This window comes from Anser brachyrhynchus (assembly GCF_964034855.1).
Source record: "Anser brachyrhynchus genome assembly, chromosome: 12".
Lineage (NCBI taxonomy): Eukaryota > Metazoa > Chordata > Aves > Anseriformes > Anatidae > Anser > Anser brachyrhynchus.
In genome coordinates, this window is record NC_137707.1 from 13,966,269 (window position 1) to 13,984,994 (window position 18,726).

Consider the following 18,726-nt stretch of genomic DNA (forward strand, 5'->3'; position numbering starts at 1 on the left):
CTCTGCTTGCACTGAGTTACCCAAAGCTCGCACGGACCGCACGAGCAGCTGCAGGGTAGTTGGACAACGCTGTTGAAACATGGCAGGCAGTGACAGCCTGATATTCCTAGTCAAAGAAACAAGTAAACAACAAAAAAAATCCCTTCTGGGCAACTTGCAGAGCTAAATGTTGTCATTTCTGAGAATTTTGATGTAATTTTTTGATTTCCCAGGTTTCTGCTTTGGGCCAAAAGTTTGGGGAAGGTGAGTGAAAGGTAAACCCTAAGCAGAGATCAGCAATTTTTTTTTTGGTAAAAACAAGCAGTGTTAGAGTGCAGGTTGTCAGGTCTGTAAAGACCTGTAGCTGGGTTTATGGTGCTTTTTTCTTGCTGAATTATTCTGCGTTCTTAGAAGAGGATGGCTCTCGATTTTAGTGGCCCCTCTATCTTTTGTCTTCCACTTCTAAACCAATTAAACGCATCACTTAAATGACGTGCGTACCATCATTGTATTTCTTGCGGGATGAATGAGCCAAGACTGTGCTGAAAGGGAGCGATGTTGTATTTAGCATGTACGAAATGATTAATCTTGAAAGGAGGGCTGCAGGAGGTGGTTTCCTGGCAGTCCACGCCTTACTCATGCTGGTTCTGCCTCCCCAGCTCCCAGGGCCTCGGCTGGCAGGTCCTTGTGCTGCCCTGCAGCAGGGATAGGTGGGACGGCTGGACTGAGAGCACAGGGACAGAAAACCAATGCATATTCTTTGTGGAGAGCCTGCAGTAGGAGCTGATACGAAGATGATGTGCTTGAAGTCACCTTTGTTTCTTCGTTATTGTGCTACTACTGCACATCGTACTAATTAAAACATCTAGAGCGTTCCATACTGAAGTGTGGCGAGTTGTAAAAAATTAAGCTCAGTGAACAAATGTGCATTTTATTTGGTGAATAATGTCGCTTGTTTGCCATTTGGATTCGAGTTATTTGTCTGTTGCTTTTCTTCTTCCTTTCATGTCGTTAAGTGCTTAATTTTACCTGGACAGCCTCTGCAGGAGGAAGGCAGGCTTCCCGTCCCGCTGCACCTCCTGCGTCTCCTGGCCTGCCCTTTTTCTGCTCGAGTGCCCTTAGCTGCTGAGCGTGGAGCTGAGCGGGCAGGCACAGCCGGGGTGCTTTGAAGTGCACCGTAGCACTAAACATCAATTACAGTCTGCTGATGAGGGTTTGCCAGAGGATGAATTCAGAGCGATTAGAGGAGACACTATGTGAAATTTCCCCTGGTGAGCCGGGCTGCTCCTGAAGACTGGCATTTTGAATGTCTCGGCAGCCTTACATCTGGAACGGGCGCTGGCCTGCGCATAGGGTTTGCCTCCCTAGCAATTCAGCATAGACAAACTTCTGTTCTGCAAGTGGTTTGGCTTGCCAAGTAGGGTGAAATAACTACTAGAGGATGACGTTTTTTTTCTTCATGACTTGGGTAATTTTGCTGCGTGAGTTTTTTTTAAGACAGATCTCATTAGCTGTAGGGTGTCAGATGTGTTTAGTGCTGTGTTTGCTTCTTGTTCAGTTTCTTTGTGGAGATTAATCTTGGCCTTTAGAAGGGGGAAATGCTTCTGTTTTATATCACTGTATCATCCACCCTTATCTAGCTGTAGGGCCTTAAGCTCGTGCATAATTCCTTGCTGCTGTTCAAGGCACAGATTGATGCAGGAGATGGGTTTTGATCATCTGGTGTTGATTCTTTTGAAGACTTTCACAAATGCCAAAAAAGACAAGGGACGACTTTATTTTCAGCATTGTGTGTATGTGTAATGTATTTTGCTACATTCTGGTTTGTGAATTGAGGAGGACTGAAACTGGTGCTTGTTCTTTGTTGAAAGAACTCACATACAGAGTAAAATGCAGTGCTTTTGGGTAGGAGGAAGATGTTCATTTAACCATTTAAATGCTCTGTGAAGGATCTTCCAGTCTGGCAGCATGCCACTTTCCCCGTGATGCAATGGTAAGCTGACAAGAAAAACAGTTACTTTAACTGGAAGTGGTAATAGAGTTCTAACCAAATCCTTGTGCACGCCAGTTTATAAAATGAGAACACGGCTCAAATTTATTCCATCGAGTACAGCAGGCAAAAGTTACAGCATTCGCTTGATTAAAACGAGTTCTTGGAAAGGAGGCAGGAGAAGCTGTTAAGTGGAGTCTCATGTTACCAGCTGGCCTGGGTGTTCTTCTAAGAATACATATAGAAGCTTCCCGCATTGCTATTTTCATTGTGCAGGCATGTGTTTAATGCCTTCAAACTTACAGCGTGTGCTTCGCTTTTATTTCAGGTGTACTTGAAGGCACCTATGATTCTCAATGGTGTCTGTGTAATCTGGAAAGGCTGGATAGACTTACAGAGACTGGATGGTATGGGCTGCCTGGAATTTGACGAAGAGAGAGCACAGGTAAGACAGCACGCCCGGGCTGCTCTGCCTCAGACACTTCTCCTGGAAGACAACGCGCAGTCAGGTAGCAGTCACACGTGGTAATTTGCTTGCTTTCTGCCTTCTCTTTGAGTACAGTTCCAAGGAATATTCACAGTACAGAAGTTCAGAAATGTGGTTGTAGCTAAACCAGTGTTTTAATTAGAATAAAACATTAGGGGCAGGAATCTTACAGCTTACAGCTGTAGCTTACAGCTTTGTGGAGTGGCTTAGCACTATTACTACGCTACAGAGTAGTAAATCTTAAACTATTGGGAAAGCTATTACTGTAACTTGAAGCAATTTCACTGGCAAGTCTTTTCCAGTTCATTACTTTTTTTTTTTTTCCAAAGTAGCTTTTTTGTTTTATTACATGGTGTCGTTGTCAGGAGACGAGAACAGGGACTCGGAACGAGTGGGGCAGGGATGAATAGAGCTTTTTCATCTGCTCTCTGTAACAGTGGGAAGCTGCTTTAAGGTATGGCAGCTTTTGAGAAACCTGCTTCCTACCACTGAAGTAACTTTTAGCAGCTGAATCTTTGGCCATGCACAAGAAGAAAGCAAACAGAGGAAATAACTTTTTAAGTCTATATAACATATAAAAGCTTCACTCGCACAGCTGTAGGAATCCTTAATTTATGCAGACTGAAGACAGACATTATTTGCTTTTTAAATGAACCTTGGTAACAAAGTTACTTAACTGATATTAAAAGCTGCTGCTCCATTTTGTGTGGGCCTCCACAAAGATCATGATATACCTCAACCTGTCTTTGCACTTGACAGTAAGTTGGATACAACATCAGTTACCAGGCTTGTGACTTAGAATCTGTAGTTTATGGTGAACTCAGTAGTTCGCTTTGTAGTTTGTGAGTTTAGAAGTGTTAGAATTACACAAAAGCATGGCTTAAAGTGCTTCTAAGTACAAATTACCTATAGTTCCTCTTTGTGCGCCCATCCCCTTTCATTCTGATCCATGGGAATACATTTACATAATAAAAATTGTAAGGTAAATAATTGCAGAAACATCTGCACTTGAAGTAGTCTTAGTATTTTCACTTGCAAGCATTAGTTCACATGGCAGAAGAGTTTGGGAGCATGGTTTGGATTTGTTCTGGATGGAACTGAACAGAAGGACATCGTTCAGGACCACATCTCATGCACTTTGACCTCTAACAGGTCAGCCTAGGTAGTAAAGTCCAAAGCAAAACCTTTTACAGTGAGCACAGTGTGGATGTCAGGTCCTCACTTCACTTTACAGGTCCTCTCCTGGCAAGCTGCACCAGTTTATTTCAGCTGTCAGCTGTAGCCTTTTCTCTGTGAAGGGAATAATCCAGGCAAAGATGTGTGTGTATGATACGCTCACTCATGACTCCAGTCGAATTATCCTTAGAATAATGATTTTGACATGAACCTGGGTGATGTCAAAATGCTTCTGACCGACTGTGCTTTTGCTGTTTCTTTTTGGGGTTTGTAGCTCTCCCGGGGCTGTTTCTGGCAGTTGTGCACAGGAGCTGCTTTAAATAAGGATGTATTTTCTGTTTCTGCTGTGTGCATCTCATTCTCAGCTGTCCTCGGGGCTTCCCTTTTAGTCATTCTGAAGCCACAGTTGGTCACTACTTAATAAATAGGGACCCTGTAATTCCAATTAAATGCAAGGAGCACTCCTCTATTCCAGATGTGCAGAACTGGAGGCCATATTAATTAATTAGTTTCCGTTCAAGAGTTAGAAGTATGTAAATCAGATTTTTATGTGGAGATGTGTAGTTGCAAGCTTTGCGGTGCCTTGCCTCTCCCAGACTTCAGAAACCAATTAACGCATTAGTGAGATCGTGTTACTGTGACTGTGCCCTGGCTTAATGCAAGTACTTTGTGTCAAAACCATGTCTTTCAAATAGTCACAGCCCTGGGTGCTTTCTTCAGGATGTCTAGAGTAGATGGTAGGACTGTTCTCAGATTAGCATGCCACCTTTAGTTAATCTGGGGGAGAAGCTGCAGAACCAAGCTTTCCCTTGAGTGCTGCTATTAGCGATGGCACTCGCTTCTTCCAAGGCTGGGTGTCAGCATTTGAGATAGCTACATTTCCGTTGCAGCAGTGTTTTCTTTAAAAAAAGAGTACCTGCTATAGGCTGTACGGATTAGAACTCCTTTTGATTGTATGGCTTACACAGCAAGGTCAGATGTGGACCCCTGAGGATTGTGCAAGAAAAATCCCACGTTTCTTGGTCCGTGCCTGTCATCTCAGAACTGAGAGCAGACCGACAGGGACGTGTGTTCAGGAGGAGGTAGCGTCAGCCTTCTCCAGAACTGGATAGCTCCTAAAAAATGTGGGCACCCTTCCAGCAAGAAAGGGTGGTCAAGTGACCTGCGGGTTGAGTGCTTCTCATCTAATTTCATGACATGTTTTTGCATGCTCTTCGATTATTTTAGTTCCCTGACATGCATGCTTGGTTTCAACTACACTTAAGAATTCCGTATTGTTGTCTTCAGAGAGTTTGTGCACTGAGCATATGATTTATTTATTTTTTTACATTCCCTCACCAAAAAAAAGCATGCACACTCTCAGATGTCAGTGCTTTCTTGTGTTTCAAGTTCAGGGTGCTGAGCTGGAGGTATTGCACAGGGTATCTACAGAGATACACTTGCACTCAGTTACACGTGTGTAATTTATTTTCAATTCGTACTTCTTAGCAGTTAGCAGTTAAGTGGTTCTTAGCATAACTAGTTAAGGTTACGTTAAGTGCAAGTTAGAGGGGAAAAAATACTGAAAATGTAAAAGATGTAAAAACTTCAATTGTTTTCCTACATGTTTCCCCAAGGTTTGCAATGCTAACAATCTCTTACATTCTTTAGTTTCCCTTTTCCTGTATCTGCCGTTTGCTTCCTCTGCTAGAACTGTTTTAATACTGCTAGTGGCAATTGATCTAACTGTCGACGTTGATCCCAAAATAACAGTGGTGTCAGAACTGGTTCAAGTGCTTCATGATACGTGGCATAGTATCTGTGGTGCCTGTTGTTTTGTCATGTGACGTCCTACCAGTGTTCATCACCCCCCCCACACCCCTGCTGTTTTTGGGTATGCTTGCCTTACACAAATCTAATGCTCTTGCATTTTCCTGTCTCTTAACACTACTTAATAACCAATACTGAATCAGCTACGATTTTTCCTTGCTGTCACAGTTTTTGAAATGATGCTATCCTTGAGCAGGTCAAAAAATACCTCAGGAAGGAAAGCTGCATGCATAATAAAGTACTTCAGTTGAAACTTTTAAGCTAGTGCTCTTTCTATTTAATCCGTTCGTGTATTCCTGCTAAGCAACCTTACCTTTTGTTACTGGAGGCCCTGATTCACAGCTGCTTTTTGAGGCTTCAGTGGGCTAATGCACATAAAGCTCCACATAGGTGCTTGGGTATCTTCCCCACCTGGGTCTGAAACTTTCCTGAATTTGCTATTTGTCTGGAGCCTCACTAGAAGACTGTTTACATCCTCAGTGCTTTTGTCTCTCTTCCGTAACACCACATTCTTGCTATGTAGTTTCTGTAGTTATAAATTATTGTCCTTAGAAAGGCTTTTCCTACTGGACTCTGGTGATTGGTAGGTGGGGATATGGGTAAGTCTCTTGAGTTTATTTTTTTTCTGATTTGGGGCTGTTTTGCTCTGTTCTCACATTGATACGGTTCATGCTTGCATATTCATTTTATTAGTAGATTCATAGCAGGAGCATTTTTACTGAATAAAACTAATATTTATAGGCTTCATACTGCAAAATTTGCTAGGCTGTAGTTACTAGATTTGGGTGACATTTGAAAAAGGGTGGTTAAACTCGTGTTGTACGAGATTCTGACACATTTAACTTCTCTCATAACACATCACCAAGACCAGAGCAGATCTCTTTTTTTTTACTTAACGATGAAGCATCAGAATGTAACTTCTTCCCCTTTCTTAGACTTTAGTAAACCAGTTTTTCAGTTGTCAACACAGTAACACGCTGATTCTTCTCTGAAATTCTAACTTAGTATTTTTTTGGTTACGAACATTTTTTTAAAATATCCTGGCTGAGGCTGTGTTTGCTTCTTATTACGCTTCAAATGATGGTAAAAATGTAGAAATCTTGTACAGAAAAATCCTTTTTTATTTAAATCTACCTCTCCACCCCCCAAAAAAAGTACTCATGACATTTTATGTAGCTTTGTAAATTAGAAACAAGGCAACTTTTCTGCAGGCATCAGAGACACAAACCTACCTATTTTATCTCTATCCTTCTGTGTCATTAAGAGCAAACTTTCTGCTGTCTGACATTGGTTGTTACATGCTGCATAAGCATTAAGATATAGCTATAAAGGACTGAATTCTACTTTTAAAAATAGTAGTGTCAAACCTACCTTATGGGCAGCTTTAAATGTTGCCTTTCAGCATAGCTTTCTGGGGAGCTGGCTGTGCAGTTATTGACTGACAGCTGTTTGTATTTAACTGTGTTAGGCCACGAGGGGCACTCATTCACATCACTTCACAAAGTAGCTTCAGGGTACATGATTGTGCCGTTGGCAAAAAAAGCAATTTAACATTCTCTCAAACTAGAGATGTTTTATCTGAAATTAAAAAATTTATGCACTTAATCCCTTGGCGTACTAAAACTTTGAGTTCTCACAATGTTTTTGTCCTCTCGCAGTCAAGGTTAGGGTTTTTCTTTTTTTTTGAAGAGAATTGTAGACTTGAAAATAACATTTGTGTGTATGTGGGAGTGATAAGCAGAGTTAGCACTAATTATAGGTGGAAAGTTATGAGGGAGGAAAGACAATACAGTTTATCACTTACTGTTTTGTTGATCCTTTGAGCATTAAACATATTCCCATGCATAAGCCACTATTAAAAATAAAAAATAGGGTTGCTGTAGGCTTCCTCTGTGTTGTATGTGCATACGTACAAATTAGTGAAAGAATAACTTCTGCTTTGCATTTTGCAGCTAAACCTGAACAATTTAAATGCTATGTAAGGATTATGAAGTATGTTTGTACTGGCACACCTTCAGTAGCTTTCAATAAAATGAAAGATTAAATTGGTCTGTAACTTGGGTAATACCTTTTTCTTTTTTTCAAAGGAAGATAATTAAATTGCCATTATGTATGTCATGATGCCAGTGAACTGTCTCAATATACCCGTGAATGCTGTCTTCAAAATGACTTTTATGAGGAGGATAAAATGTATTGCCTCTTTCATATAACTTCTGAGAATTTCTAGCTTTCAGACAATTAAACAGTATTTTAAACTACTGTTGAAAAGCAGTTCTCCTTTGAAAATGCATTTAAGTAGTAGCTGTGTTGCAGCTTTGGTTACATCTGCCATAGTGATGAAGGTAGGTAGTAATTCATTAACCTATATGAGCAATTCCTGAACTCATCTGTGTTCTAGCAGGTTCTGTAGGGGACACTAGTCTTGGCTGCTGTCAAATGATTCCCAATATTTAAACAAAATGTAGTCCAGTGGAAGTTAGGGTTGCTTTTTGTGTCACTCTGTGTCATCTGTTTTGGTAGCAGGAGGATGCATTGGCACAGCAAGCCTTTGAAGAAGCTCGGAGAAGAACTCGCGAATTCGAGGATAGAGACAGGTCTCATCGGGAGGAAATGGAGGTGAGGGTTTCACAGCTGCTGTCAGTAACTGGTTAGTACTTTCCCAAAACTTTAGATTGTTTGCATTGATTTGTCTGTGTGTACAATGTTGTGGATTTTGTTGTTCAGTTTTTGTCGTGTAAAAATCGCAAAATGTGTTGCTTTAAACTCTCCTAAGAAGGAGTTCCGAACGTTCAAAGTTGATGAGAAATCTACAATTTCTAACATTCCTTTCTGTAGATGATCTGTTTTTTTTTTTGGTGGGTACTTAAGCTGTGAGGCTATACTTGTTCGCAGAGCTGCCATCTCTCTGTCAAAGGATGCTTTGATGGCAGATACAGGCATCATTTGCCTCCCATGCATTTCCTATGGGTGCAGAAAAGGCTTGGGGAGCTGCTGGCAGATAACTTTGTAGCTAGCTGGCTGTTCCATGGTGCGGAAAACATGACCAATTAACTTAATCAGATACCAGTCAAACTCTAGTTTCCTCTCACTTTGTTCTTACTGGTGGGGGGTCTCATTCCTTTCCTTCCTTTCAGTGGTATAGTTCCCACTACCTTGTGCTTTGCTTCTTTAGGGGCCTGCAGTCTTTTTTTCCCTCAATGAGAGCAGAAATTACTAGGATCTAGAGAAGAGGAGCCAGAAACAGGAATGGAAACCAGCTGCTCTAAGATGTCAGTAAGGCAGGAGCTGGAAGAGGATGAGTAGTACATAAGGAGAGCTTCCAAGGCAAGTTAAGGCAGCCTGTCAGTCAAGCAGAGGATAGGATAAGACAGAAGGAGTTTGAATTTATTTCCTTTGCTAACTTTCCTTCTTACTCCCTGCTTTATCCAGTATGGTCTGACCTTAATCAAACATGACCAATCTGCTGTTCCTCAGGGTTTTAGAAAGCTTTGTTGTTGTTATACTGCTAAACTGCTTTTTTTCTGGCATCTTCACTGATAATTGAGGTGGTTGAGCAGGCTTTCCTTCCTTCCAACTGAGAATGGAAGACATTGAGTGTGACAATGAGAGGGAAGAGAGATGCAGAGAAGAATAACCATCACTTTGAAGAGGTGGCCAGTGTTCTTTTGCAAATGCTGATGTGGCTAGGTCAGATGTCAGCTGTTGCAAAACTAAAATCCTTGCCTTTAAAGCTTCTCTACCACTGGATCCTTGTAAAAGCAAGACTACCTGGATCATTTTGTCTCCAGTCACATCGTAGCTGGAACCTGCTTGTAAGTTGAGTTCAGAAGGAAGTTAATCTTAAAGCTCTTCATGCAGATCTGAGGCAGCCTGCCTTAATTTTAACACAGTAGGAACTTGAAGACCAGCTTTACATCTTTGACCTTAATTTATATGTCAACTTTTGCTTGATTCATTTTCCTCTACCATGCCCTTCTTACCTGTTCCTGTTACTCTGCTTGCTGAATGCTGAAGCTTTAAAATATCAAAAGGCTTCCTAGAATAATTTTTTTGCAGTTCTGTGGGACTTGTTCTTTCCTCCAAGTGTAGAAACCCCTTATTTGCAGCTAAGATGCATAGAAACTTTCAATTGGCAGTGAGATTGAGGTAATACCAAGCATCTGGGGCTTCACAACAGACATCAAAGCTTGTGACACTGAGGTACAAAAAACCAACAACCCTGGCCATCTGCAGGAACTGGACTCAATAACTTCTGAAAATGCTCTTGCTTTTAATAACATAGCAGCCAGTTGTTACTCAACGATGTCGTTATTAGCTTCCAGTACCCGTTTTCTATTAAAACAAGAACAGATGTTGTCCATCTCTGAAGCCCTGGCATGGATCACCTACAAAAAGGAAGAAAAGGAAAAATAAATTATTTGAAATGTGCTTAAGCAGAATAAAAATGAATTGCCAAATTAACTTCAAACTTATTTGATACCAAATAGAGAATTTTTTTATTAATTGCAATACATTTTGTTATGTGTGTTTTATTGTTATTTTACTGTGCATGTTTAATATGTTTAACCAAGTAATCTTTCCTGAGTTACTTGTAGGTCTGACTTTTTAAATTTACATTTTCTTATTTGTATGTTTGGGGGAAGACTTCCTGGCTACACACCTAGAATATTTACAGATGAGGTTTTTCACTCCGGGTGTCAAAACTGCATAAAAATCGGGATCTGAGGCCTGGGGAATAGACTTGCAATAATGCATTCCTCAGGAGGAATCAGGTTTCCAAATCATTGTTTGGGTGACTTTTTTGCAGTTGTATTCTAATGCAGCTTGTAAGCAGAATGAAAAAATGCACGTTGCTGTGTTTGTTGTATTTATGGCCTCTGAATTTTCCCGTGCGTACAGTCTTGGTCAGCTCAGAAGTATGGTTTGACAGTTACAAAATGTTAGTCCAAACTGTATTGTGGACTGTTTGTGTAACTTCAGTAGTTCAAACTGTGTCTTTGGTTGCACTACAGAGATGGTACTTGAAGATTTTTAGAGGGCAGTTAGAAAAGGTAGTTTTAAGTATTACGAGTGCATTTTTGTTACACTACATACAGATGGAGTTCCCCACAGCATAGACTTTTTGATGTTATCTGCACATCTCATCATTACTAAAATTTCAGATTTTTTTTTCCTGCTAAGCATGGCATGGACAGTGAAACTTGGAACTGCCAGGCTTGGACCAGGATTGCATCAGCATTAGGGATTGCTTGAGGAATTGCGACACTGTCTGTATAAAAGCAGATTTTTGACTGTAGAATTAGAGCTGAAATGCTTTAATAGAGACCAGATTCTGCTGCAGTGGGGGAGGGAAGGAGAATCCTGCAGTATTCCACCCACTCCTACCCAAAACAGAGGCGCCAGCTCTTTGGAAACATTCATCTGTCCAAAGCCTGGCAGCATATGAAAATGATCAGACTCAATTCTTTATTTATACAGCTTTCTGTGTAGGAAAGATTCCCTATCTGAAGTCTGTCTGTAGACTTTTAAAGCAAAGTGGTATATTATTGACTAGGAGCAATCCCAGCGAAAGTTCCTGAACAGTTTAAAACAGTTGTGTGGGGCAGTTGGAGATTTGTATGGTTATACTTTGAAGGGGAAAAATAGTAAGTGCAGTAACACTTAATAATGAAAATTAGAATACTAATCATTCCTAAGTGTCCTCTCTATTTAAAAAAGGAAAAAAAATCTCTGTAGTGCTGTGAGGCCAACAGAAGAAAGTTTGCACTCCTTTCAGCAAATACTGTACCTTCTATCGATGACTTCAGTACAACAGATCCTTATTTTAATGAATGTATCCTTTGCATTTGAGGACAGAATTAGTAGTGGCTGCTAGGTTATGCTTGATTTTTTTCCAAAAGTGATCATATTCTGGTCCAGTTATAGCATTCATCCTAATGTAAGTAGGATGTATTACTCTTTGGTGTGGATGGATTTATGAATTTTTGCTTTAAGGCTTTAAGTAAAATGTGTTTAAAATGAGTTGAAATGTGTCCTGTTATACTTGCGACATGTTTCAGTTCTGAATCTGAGATGGTTTTGGTTTTTGTCAGCTTATATAGGTTGGTCACATCGAATACCACAAATCCTGCCTCACTGCATTCAGGACTCCTTTGTTTCAAAGATGCTTCTGAAGTCAGAGAGTGTTTTTAATTACTGCCTTCAAAATTAATAATATGTTCTAATGACTTTCACTCTTTACAAAAATGTTAGCATGCTGAGACAGTAAGGATTTAATAATACACGTGAAGGAAGACCTTATCCCCAGGTAAAGCCTACTGTAAGAAATAAATGTCTGAAGTTTCATAAGCTTGGGAGCACCAAGCTACTTGGCAAACTCACACTGTTCAGTGACTTCACACCAGCTGAAGGCCACATTCTGTCTCCATAAGCAAGCACCACACCATGGTGAACTTGGTCCAAGGCCATCCTTTAGCCCCGTATTCGGGAACTGATGCCAGTAATCAGGTATACGAACTTGAAATACTTGTACTCTGTTTGACAGAGGGAAGCAAACAGAAGAGACTGAAGAGACAGCAGGGATGGCAGCGAGGCAGATGATGATTTTTGTCTCTTTATCCCTTTTTCTCGGGCAAGAGAGACAATACCAGTGTTCGCTCCTGTTTGGTGTGGTTTCGGTATGAATGACCAGAGTGCAGTGTCACGATAAGAAATGCTTGCTGGAAATTACCGTGAGGTTGCTGTCTAGAAATGCTCGAGTCTTCCAGTAAAAACTTTTTGCTTCTTATTCAGCATTCTGACCGTAGTAACATGAAGCAAAATGTGTTCAGAATGACTTTGAGAGATTTAAACAGCCCTCATTTGGTGAAGCTGGGATACCTTGAAAGTAACAGCCCGTGGTCAGTCCAGGAGGAGCAGCCCTCAGGTGCCTCCTGCCAGCTGGAGCGAAAAGTATCAAGAAAAAGTATCAAGCTGTGGATTTTCAGCAATGAATAAAGAGTAGAGGGTATCCTGTCTGTTGCTATATTTTTAGGTACTTCTTATGACTGTTTAGGTAGGGCAAACGATAGCTTTAAAACAGAAACAAAAAGTTATTTGAGTGCGCAGCGTGCCCCACTCTTTCTCTTCTGCTTAGCCAGATGCGTTCTACAGCTTGTTTTATTTGGGGGTGGGTTGGATCTGTTGTCAGTTTTCCGACGTAATTTGTTCTACAGGCATTTTTGAAATGTAATAATATTTTTCTAGTTTGTGTTCATTTCCCATCTTACTGCCATGCTTTTTGTTTTAGCAATAATGCAAGTAGAGAGGCAGAGTGATCTGCTCTTCCCTGAAACAGCGCAGTCTAGCAATTTGTCTGTTTGTGGTCTTGTGCTAAATATAAATAACATTAATGGCGAAGCAGAGCCATTTTAGGAAACTGCATGAAATTCTCATTTAAAAAACCTTCACATTTTGCTGGGGGGAAAAAAAATGTTTTGAAACTTTTTGTTGTTTCTTCCACTAGAAATCCCTCTCAATACAAAGCACCACATTTTTTAAAGCAAACAGTTCACAATTGAAACAAAACCTAGTAGTAGGCCTCATTGTTGTCCAAGCTTCTAGGCAGTGAAGTTATTCTCCCTGCTTAAAGGAAAAGAAGCAAGATGAAACTACCAGTGTAAACAAATGCCCTAATTATGGGTATTTTGTTAGGGTACAACTTGCTTCAGTAGAAAATACAGTATTGCAGTCAGTTTTCTTTTTTCCTATTTGTTCCTCATCAAACTCTGACTTGAGTTTTTTTCCTCAAAAATTAATCTGGAATGAACTTAATTACTACTAATTGTGTACTCTCCAAAATGACATTAAAATTGTCATTTAGTCTAAACTTTAAGAAAACTTTTTGGATGTGAAAGCAACCCATACGGTTACTGGGTAACAGTGGGTAGTGCAGACTTGGTGTATGCGTGTGTGTATGTAGAGAAAATTTTGTTGATATTCAAGATGTATGCAGCACAACTGAGGGGAAGAAAGGCATTAAAGCGTGTGCGTGTGAATATACGTTGCCTGAAAGGGTCCTGTGATGTGCATGCAGTACCAGTAGGCTGGTAACGTTATGACTAGATCGTTTCTCAAGAACTTCTAAACAGCTGAGATTTCTGCAAAAGTGCTAGGGAATGCATATATTGGAAAAAACAATTTGTGCTCTACTGAATCAATGCTGGATATAGTACAGAGGAGATCAATTTTGCAAATCAGGGAATAGTGTAATATAAGCATCTTCCTTCAGTCAATGAAGGTTAGAAAGGGGCTGAGCAACAGAGGAATACTGTCTGGGGGCAATCAATATTAATTATAAATTTATAACCTTTACACCAGACTTCAAACAGTACTTTCTAAAAGGAAGCATTTTAAGCTTTTTTCAAGTTTTCAAACAAAAGTTAAAATTTAACTAGGCTGTACTTGCAGCTCTTAAGAGCTTACTCTGTTCATGTGCTTTTTTCAGTCCAGTTACCAGTATGGAGTACTAAAATCAGTAGCATCGTCGCAGATTTTAAACAAAGATAAAACAGTTGCAAGGACTTCAGGCAAGTGAATTTGGAATTCATTATTAAATTGCGTGTACTTGGTCTGGTCGTGCTCTGCAGCCCTGTAGTAGTTGCTGGTGAGAGCAGGCTCAGCATGTAACACAACTGCCGTGCACTTTTAGGTTCTAGGAAGTAGATCTTTGGAAGCTTGAAATGAAGTCTTGACAGAGGTAGGTGCTAAATGATTTTAATCTTTGTCAAGAAAACTGTGTTTTGCCTTTCAGTGAGCAGAAAAAGCAATGAAAATTGATGCAAGAATAAAATAGCACGTTGAGTATAGAGTTTGTAACAGTAGTTGTTCTGTAAGGACTTCAAATGTCTACATCTCTTACCAAATCTGAAAGAATTTTCCATTATTGGAGTAATTTAAGTGGTGCTTGACATAGTTAAAAAAGATCAAGGTGACTACTTCATCCCAGGTTTTAGGTGGAACTGGCTAGGGCTGGCAAACAAAGCAACTGCTGATGCTGGATGCGGGCTGTGAAGTCTCTAAATATTTCTCTAAGCATTTTTCTCTCTGCTTCTGGTTCTTTGTTTGGGTGTTGGTTGTTTCTTTTGGTTTGTTTTTTTCCTTTTGGTCCTGCGGTTGTATGCTTTTCAGAAAAGTATTTGCGATGTGTTCTCAAATTTTTTTTTAAATCCTTTTCAGGAGGTTAACAGACCTTCTAAGAGAATCCAAATGTTCACTGTTTAGTTTTTCATAACGTAGCCTGATTTTTCACTTATTTAGTAAATTATAGATGATGGATGCCAAGGCACATAATGCATCTGCACCGTCTGCTTCAGCAGGATGGAGCTGCCAGAATGCAATTAAAGAATTGCAGTGGGGTTGTACATGGAACGGCTTTATTTAGGCTACTCTTTGTGGCAGCACTTCTTCAAATTATCTCTGTTTCTTCTTCCCTTCCTCCCGTCCCCTCCACCAGTGTCCCATTATCTGTTCCTGCTGAACTCCTGGTAAAGGGAGGTGGTTTTCTCAGGTATGTCCCAGAGCTGTGCCCCAAAACCTTCAGAGAGTCAGGATGCCCAAGGGAGGGAGAAACTTGTGGGTATGGATTGTTCTCATCAGTGACTCCCACCCAACACGTGTGCTTGACAAGTCACATCTGAGGATTTGCAGAGGGCTTGCTGCAGGGTTTCAGGCTGACAGAGGGGAGTGAATGAAATTAGGCATGGAGGAATTGAGAGCTGGTGTGAACAGGACTAATAGGAGTATTCAGTTGCATTATTCCATTATTTTCTTGAGTAGGGTGTAGTTACAGACTCAAAGCCAGCTTAAGCAGTTCTGCTGGCAGTATTGAAAGCGTGACCAACAACAGCAGGAGGAGGATGGTGTCCGACTGCCTTGGCTGCTGGAGGAACTGCTGGTGCGCCTTCCTCCTGAGTTGCCATTACTCTTAAATCTGGTTTACCCAAGTGTCCTATTGTAAATGCTCCAGCGTGATCTCTGTCCAAAAGACTCACAACTGTAAGCTGATGTTTTGATGACTTCAAGCTATCTAATTTAATGAGAAGAAAATTAATAAAATACAGATCCTACTACATCATACTCCTGAAATGACTTTTAGCCCATGCTTAGGCTTGGGAAGAGCTCAGAGATGCAGGGTTGAAGGGAGCTTAGGTGCAAAGGTATCATCGTGTTTGCTTCTTGCTGTTTTTTACCATCAACTCAAACTGCTCTTGTTAGTAACTTTTACCTTGTTTATTAGTATGTTATTACCCCTGTGGTGTCAGCAGATGAATTCAGTGTAAATAAATCCAGAATAGCATACTATAGGAGGCTTTGAAATGTCTTTTTTTGCCAAACAAGTTCCTGCAATTCTTGCAGTCAGTCGTCATGCCGTCTCCTACTTTAGAGGTTTTAAATGGCTCGTGGCCAGTTGTAATTCCTTCCGTATTGCAGAAGATTTGCATGGCTTCATGCGCTGAAAGCTGAGTGCGAAGTATTTTTGGGTATTGAAACTCCCAACATGTCCTTTGTCTTAACCATTCAATTTCAGGATATTTGGAAGGAAACTGGCAGAACTGGTTAAAATGCATTCATTTTCAGGAAAATTCCAACTGCCGTGGGGTCTGTGTAGTATTTACAAGTTTATCCTGCAAATAGTTGTGACCCTTTCAGATGAGTAACGTTCAGAGTAGTCTTCCTTCAAACTTAAAATCAGTATTTGACTGAAAATTGAAATACGCTGAGATAAGATGAATAACTACTGTTTTCTCATGACTCATTACGCATGACTCATGGCAGAGTACTCCATTTCCTCGTGGCAAAGATAGATGCATCTTAATTGAAACAAGTCTCGGTCTTTGAGGAGCTGAGCTCATTATTCATAGAGAGCAATTCTCCTACTTCTGCAGGGCTTCATAAGATATGCATTTCAAAAATTACAGTGAATGCTGCAATTCAGAGGATTGATTAGAGTGTATGGGACCCAAAATGAGAGATTTCTGGAAATTGCCATTTTTATGTCCGTAAAAAGAACTTCCTTTGATAGGCTGAGGTGACCTACCAGATACCACCATGCTGGTGGTCGCCTTCCTGATGCAGGTGGGTGTTAAGAATCTGGGGGCATTTCTAATGAAAGCTGTATTTTGCCCTTTGTCCGTGGCCAAAAACATCACCTAATTCCTGATGCTTTAGTGTGCTTGCTGTCTGCCTATGTGGTGATTTCTCCTCTTCTTCATGAGTATTTGTAGTTTTTACATAGATATATGGTGCTTCTAGCATGTAAAGCACTCTTGCAGTCATTCATACTGTGCCCGTGTGCCTTGGTGGGACAGTGTCTGGCAGAATAAGCATGTTCCACGTGCATTCCCGCACAGTGGTACAGCACAAGTAGATGAGGGCTTCTGAGACAGAACTGTCATTCCAACACATAGGAGTTGCGCATGTAAATCCCCACTTACTGAAATGCAAAATTACACCTTTATCCACATGTGCTACTATAAGACATTGTAATGACTTCTTTCAGTACATTTCAGGGTAATTTGTCATGCCTTTTGCATAACGCTTGAAAGGGCAAATCTGGTAGTTGTTTGCAGAAGCCACTACTGAACCCTTCAAGTAGCAGCGATCGCATGAATCATGTGAATTCTTTCATATGGTTTGAAAGGAAAGGCCCCTTTAGGCGAAGCATAAATGCAACCATATGCCCTTACCTTGGAGTCTTCACTGAATTTTGACAATAAAATTGCCGTGTTTATGATTACTTTGCTGAAGAAGCAGCTCTTGTTGCTTTCAAGGCAGAGAGAGAGCAGCAGTTAACTTGCTGTCTCTTTCTAGTAAGTGTAAAATATGCTTGAATACAAAATTGATAAGTAAATAAATGAATATAACTAGGATTATGGTAACATGTAAAGACTGCATGCCGTTATTTCTTAGAAGAAACGGGAGGCAGTTAAAACAAGAAGAAATCTTGGCACGATCTGGTCAGTGGGAGAAATGCACGCAAAGTGGAACTGTTATCCTTTTGTTAATTTTAGTACAGCTCTGAAGTTAGTGCGGAAGCATCTGTTTGGACTTGCAGAACAACCATTTTGTGTTCAGAAAAATCATTACATCCCAGTTTGGTTTTCTGTCGAAGAAAATAAAACTGAAGCATGGTGTTCATTGTTAACTTTGCCTATCGGTATTACTGAAAAAGCTGAATGATTCGTGTTTTGAAAATAACACGAAAATGGCAAATAAATGCTGTTTCCTACAATTCTGCATATCTGCTAAGAAGGCAGTTTGCAGAAGTTGCTTGAGTGGCTGGAAGGAGTGTGCTCATTAGCATTTAAAATCTCGAGCGCTGTACATGATTGCAACTGCTTGTGCTACAGTGATCCCTCCGATTACTGAGAAGCCTGTGGGTTTGTGCACCAACAGGGATGGCGGTGGTGTTCTGCGCGTAGGCAAAAGGTTGCTTCCTTCACTCAGGGTATAGCCTGCGTCAGTGGAACAGAGGGAGAAGATCTAACCCATGGATATCTAAAATCCAACAGCATTCCTGTTTATGTACTGGACACACAAATGTACCAGATACTGGTTGTGAGATTGAAAATAGTGACCGTGTTTCCAAATCAGCAATGGCAACATGACCACCAAGAGGGTGCAGGAGGGAGCATCCTCTCTGGAAGCATACTGACAAGTAGAGGGATTTATTAATGGACTTGGTGCCCATCGGAATGGGATCATTGCACGGGAAAGGCAAATGTGACTTGAAATCAGTATTTAAAAGCAGATGGAAGCAAGACTCCTTGTGGGTGAAGCCAGCCAATTGTGCTGGCAGTGTAAAATTAGCCAGATGAGAGGAATGGTAGGTAAGGGAGGAAGAAATGAGCAGGGAAAGCAGCAGAAAATGGTGCTGGCAGGCCAGGCCAGAGGGTTTGGGAGCTGGCAGACGCGGCTCGCTTGCAGTTGAGCATGGGAGGGAAGCAGCAGCGTGCTGTGAACTGGGCTAACCGCCGCTGCGGCGGGAGGGCTTCCTCTGTGTCAGTAAATGTGACTCAGAAGAGCCCAGGGAGCATCTCGGAGCAGCCGGCGTGTCACTGTTAGTCACTGCTTAGCTGAAACACCCGTATTGTTCGGTGGCATCGTGTGAACCCGATAATTGCCTAAGCTGTGCATATCCTGGTTCAGCTGCCCCCACTGAGTCTGTCCTGCCTCTTCCACCAAAGCACAAAGAGCTTTCTGAAGGAGGGAAGGGTCATTTATTTGTTTTTTTGGGTTGGGTTGC

General features: G+C 40.9%; 1 protein-coding gene across 3 annotated transcripts in view; it reads left to right on the forward strand.

Annotated features, from left to right (window-relative positions):
- The window catches only part of CBFB (core-binding factor subunit beta), a 42,447-nt gene that overhangs the window by 19,947 nt on the left and 3,774 nt on the right, over positions 1–18,726 (forward strand). For 2 of the 3 annotated variants that reach the window (XM_080551901.1, XM_080551903.1), the window contains 2 exons: positions 2,298–2,414; positions 7,962–8,057. In XM_080551901.1, the coding sequence (XP_080408027.1) occupies positions 2,298–2,414; positions 7,962–8,057 (213 nt within the window). Of the gene's footprint in view, positions 1–2,297; positions 2,415–7,961; positions 8,089–18,726 lie in introns of all 3 variants that reach the window. The other variant, XM_080551902.1, reaches the window with a different exon arrangement.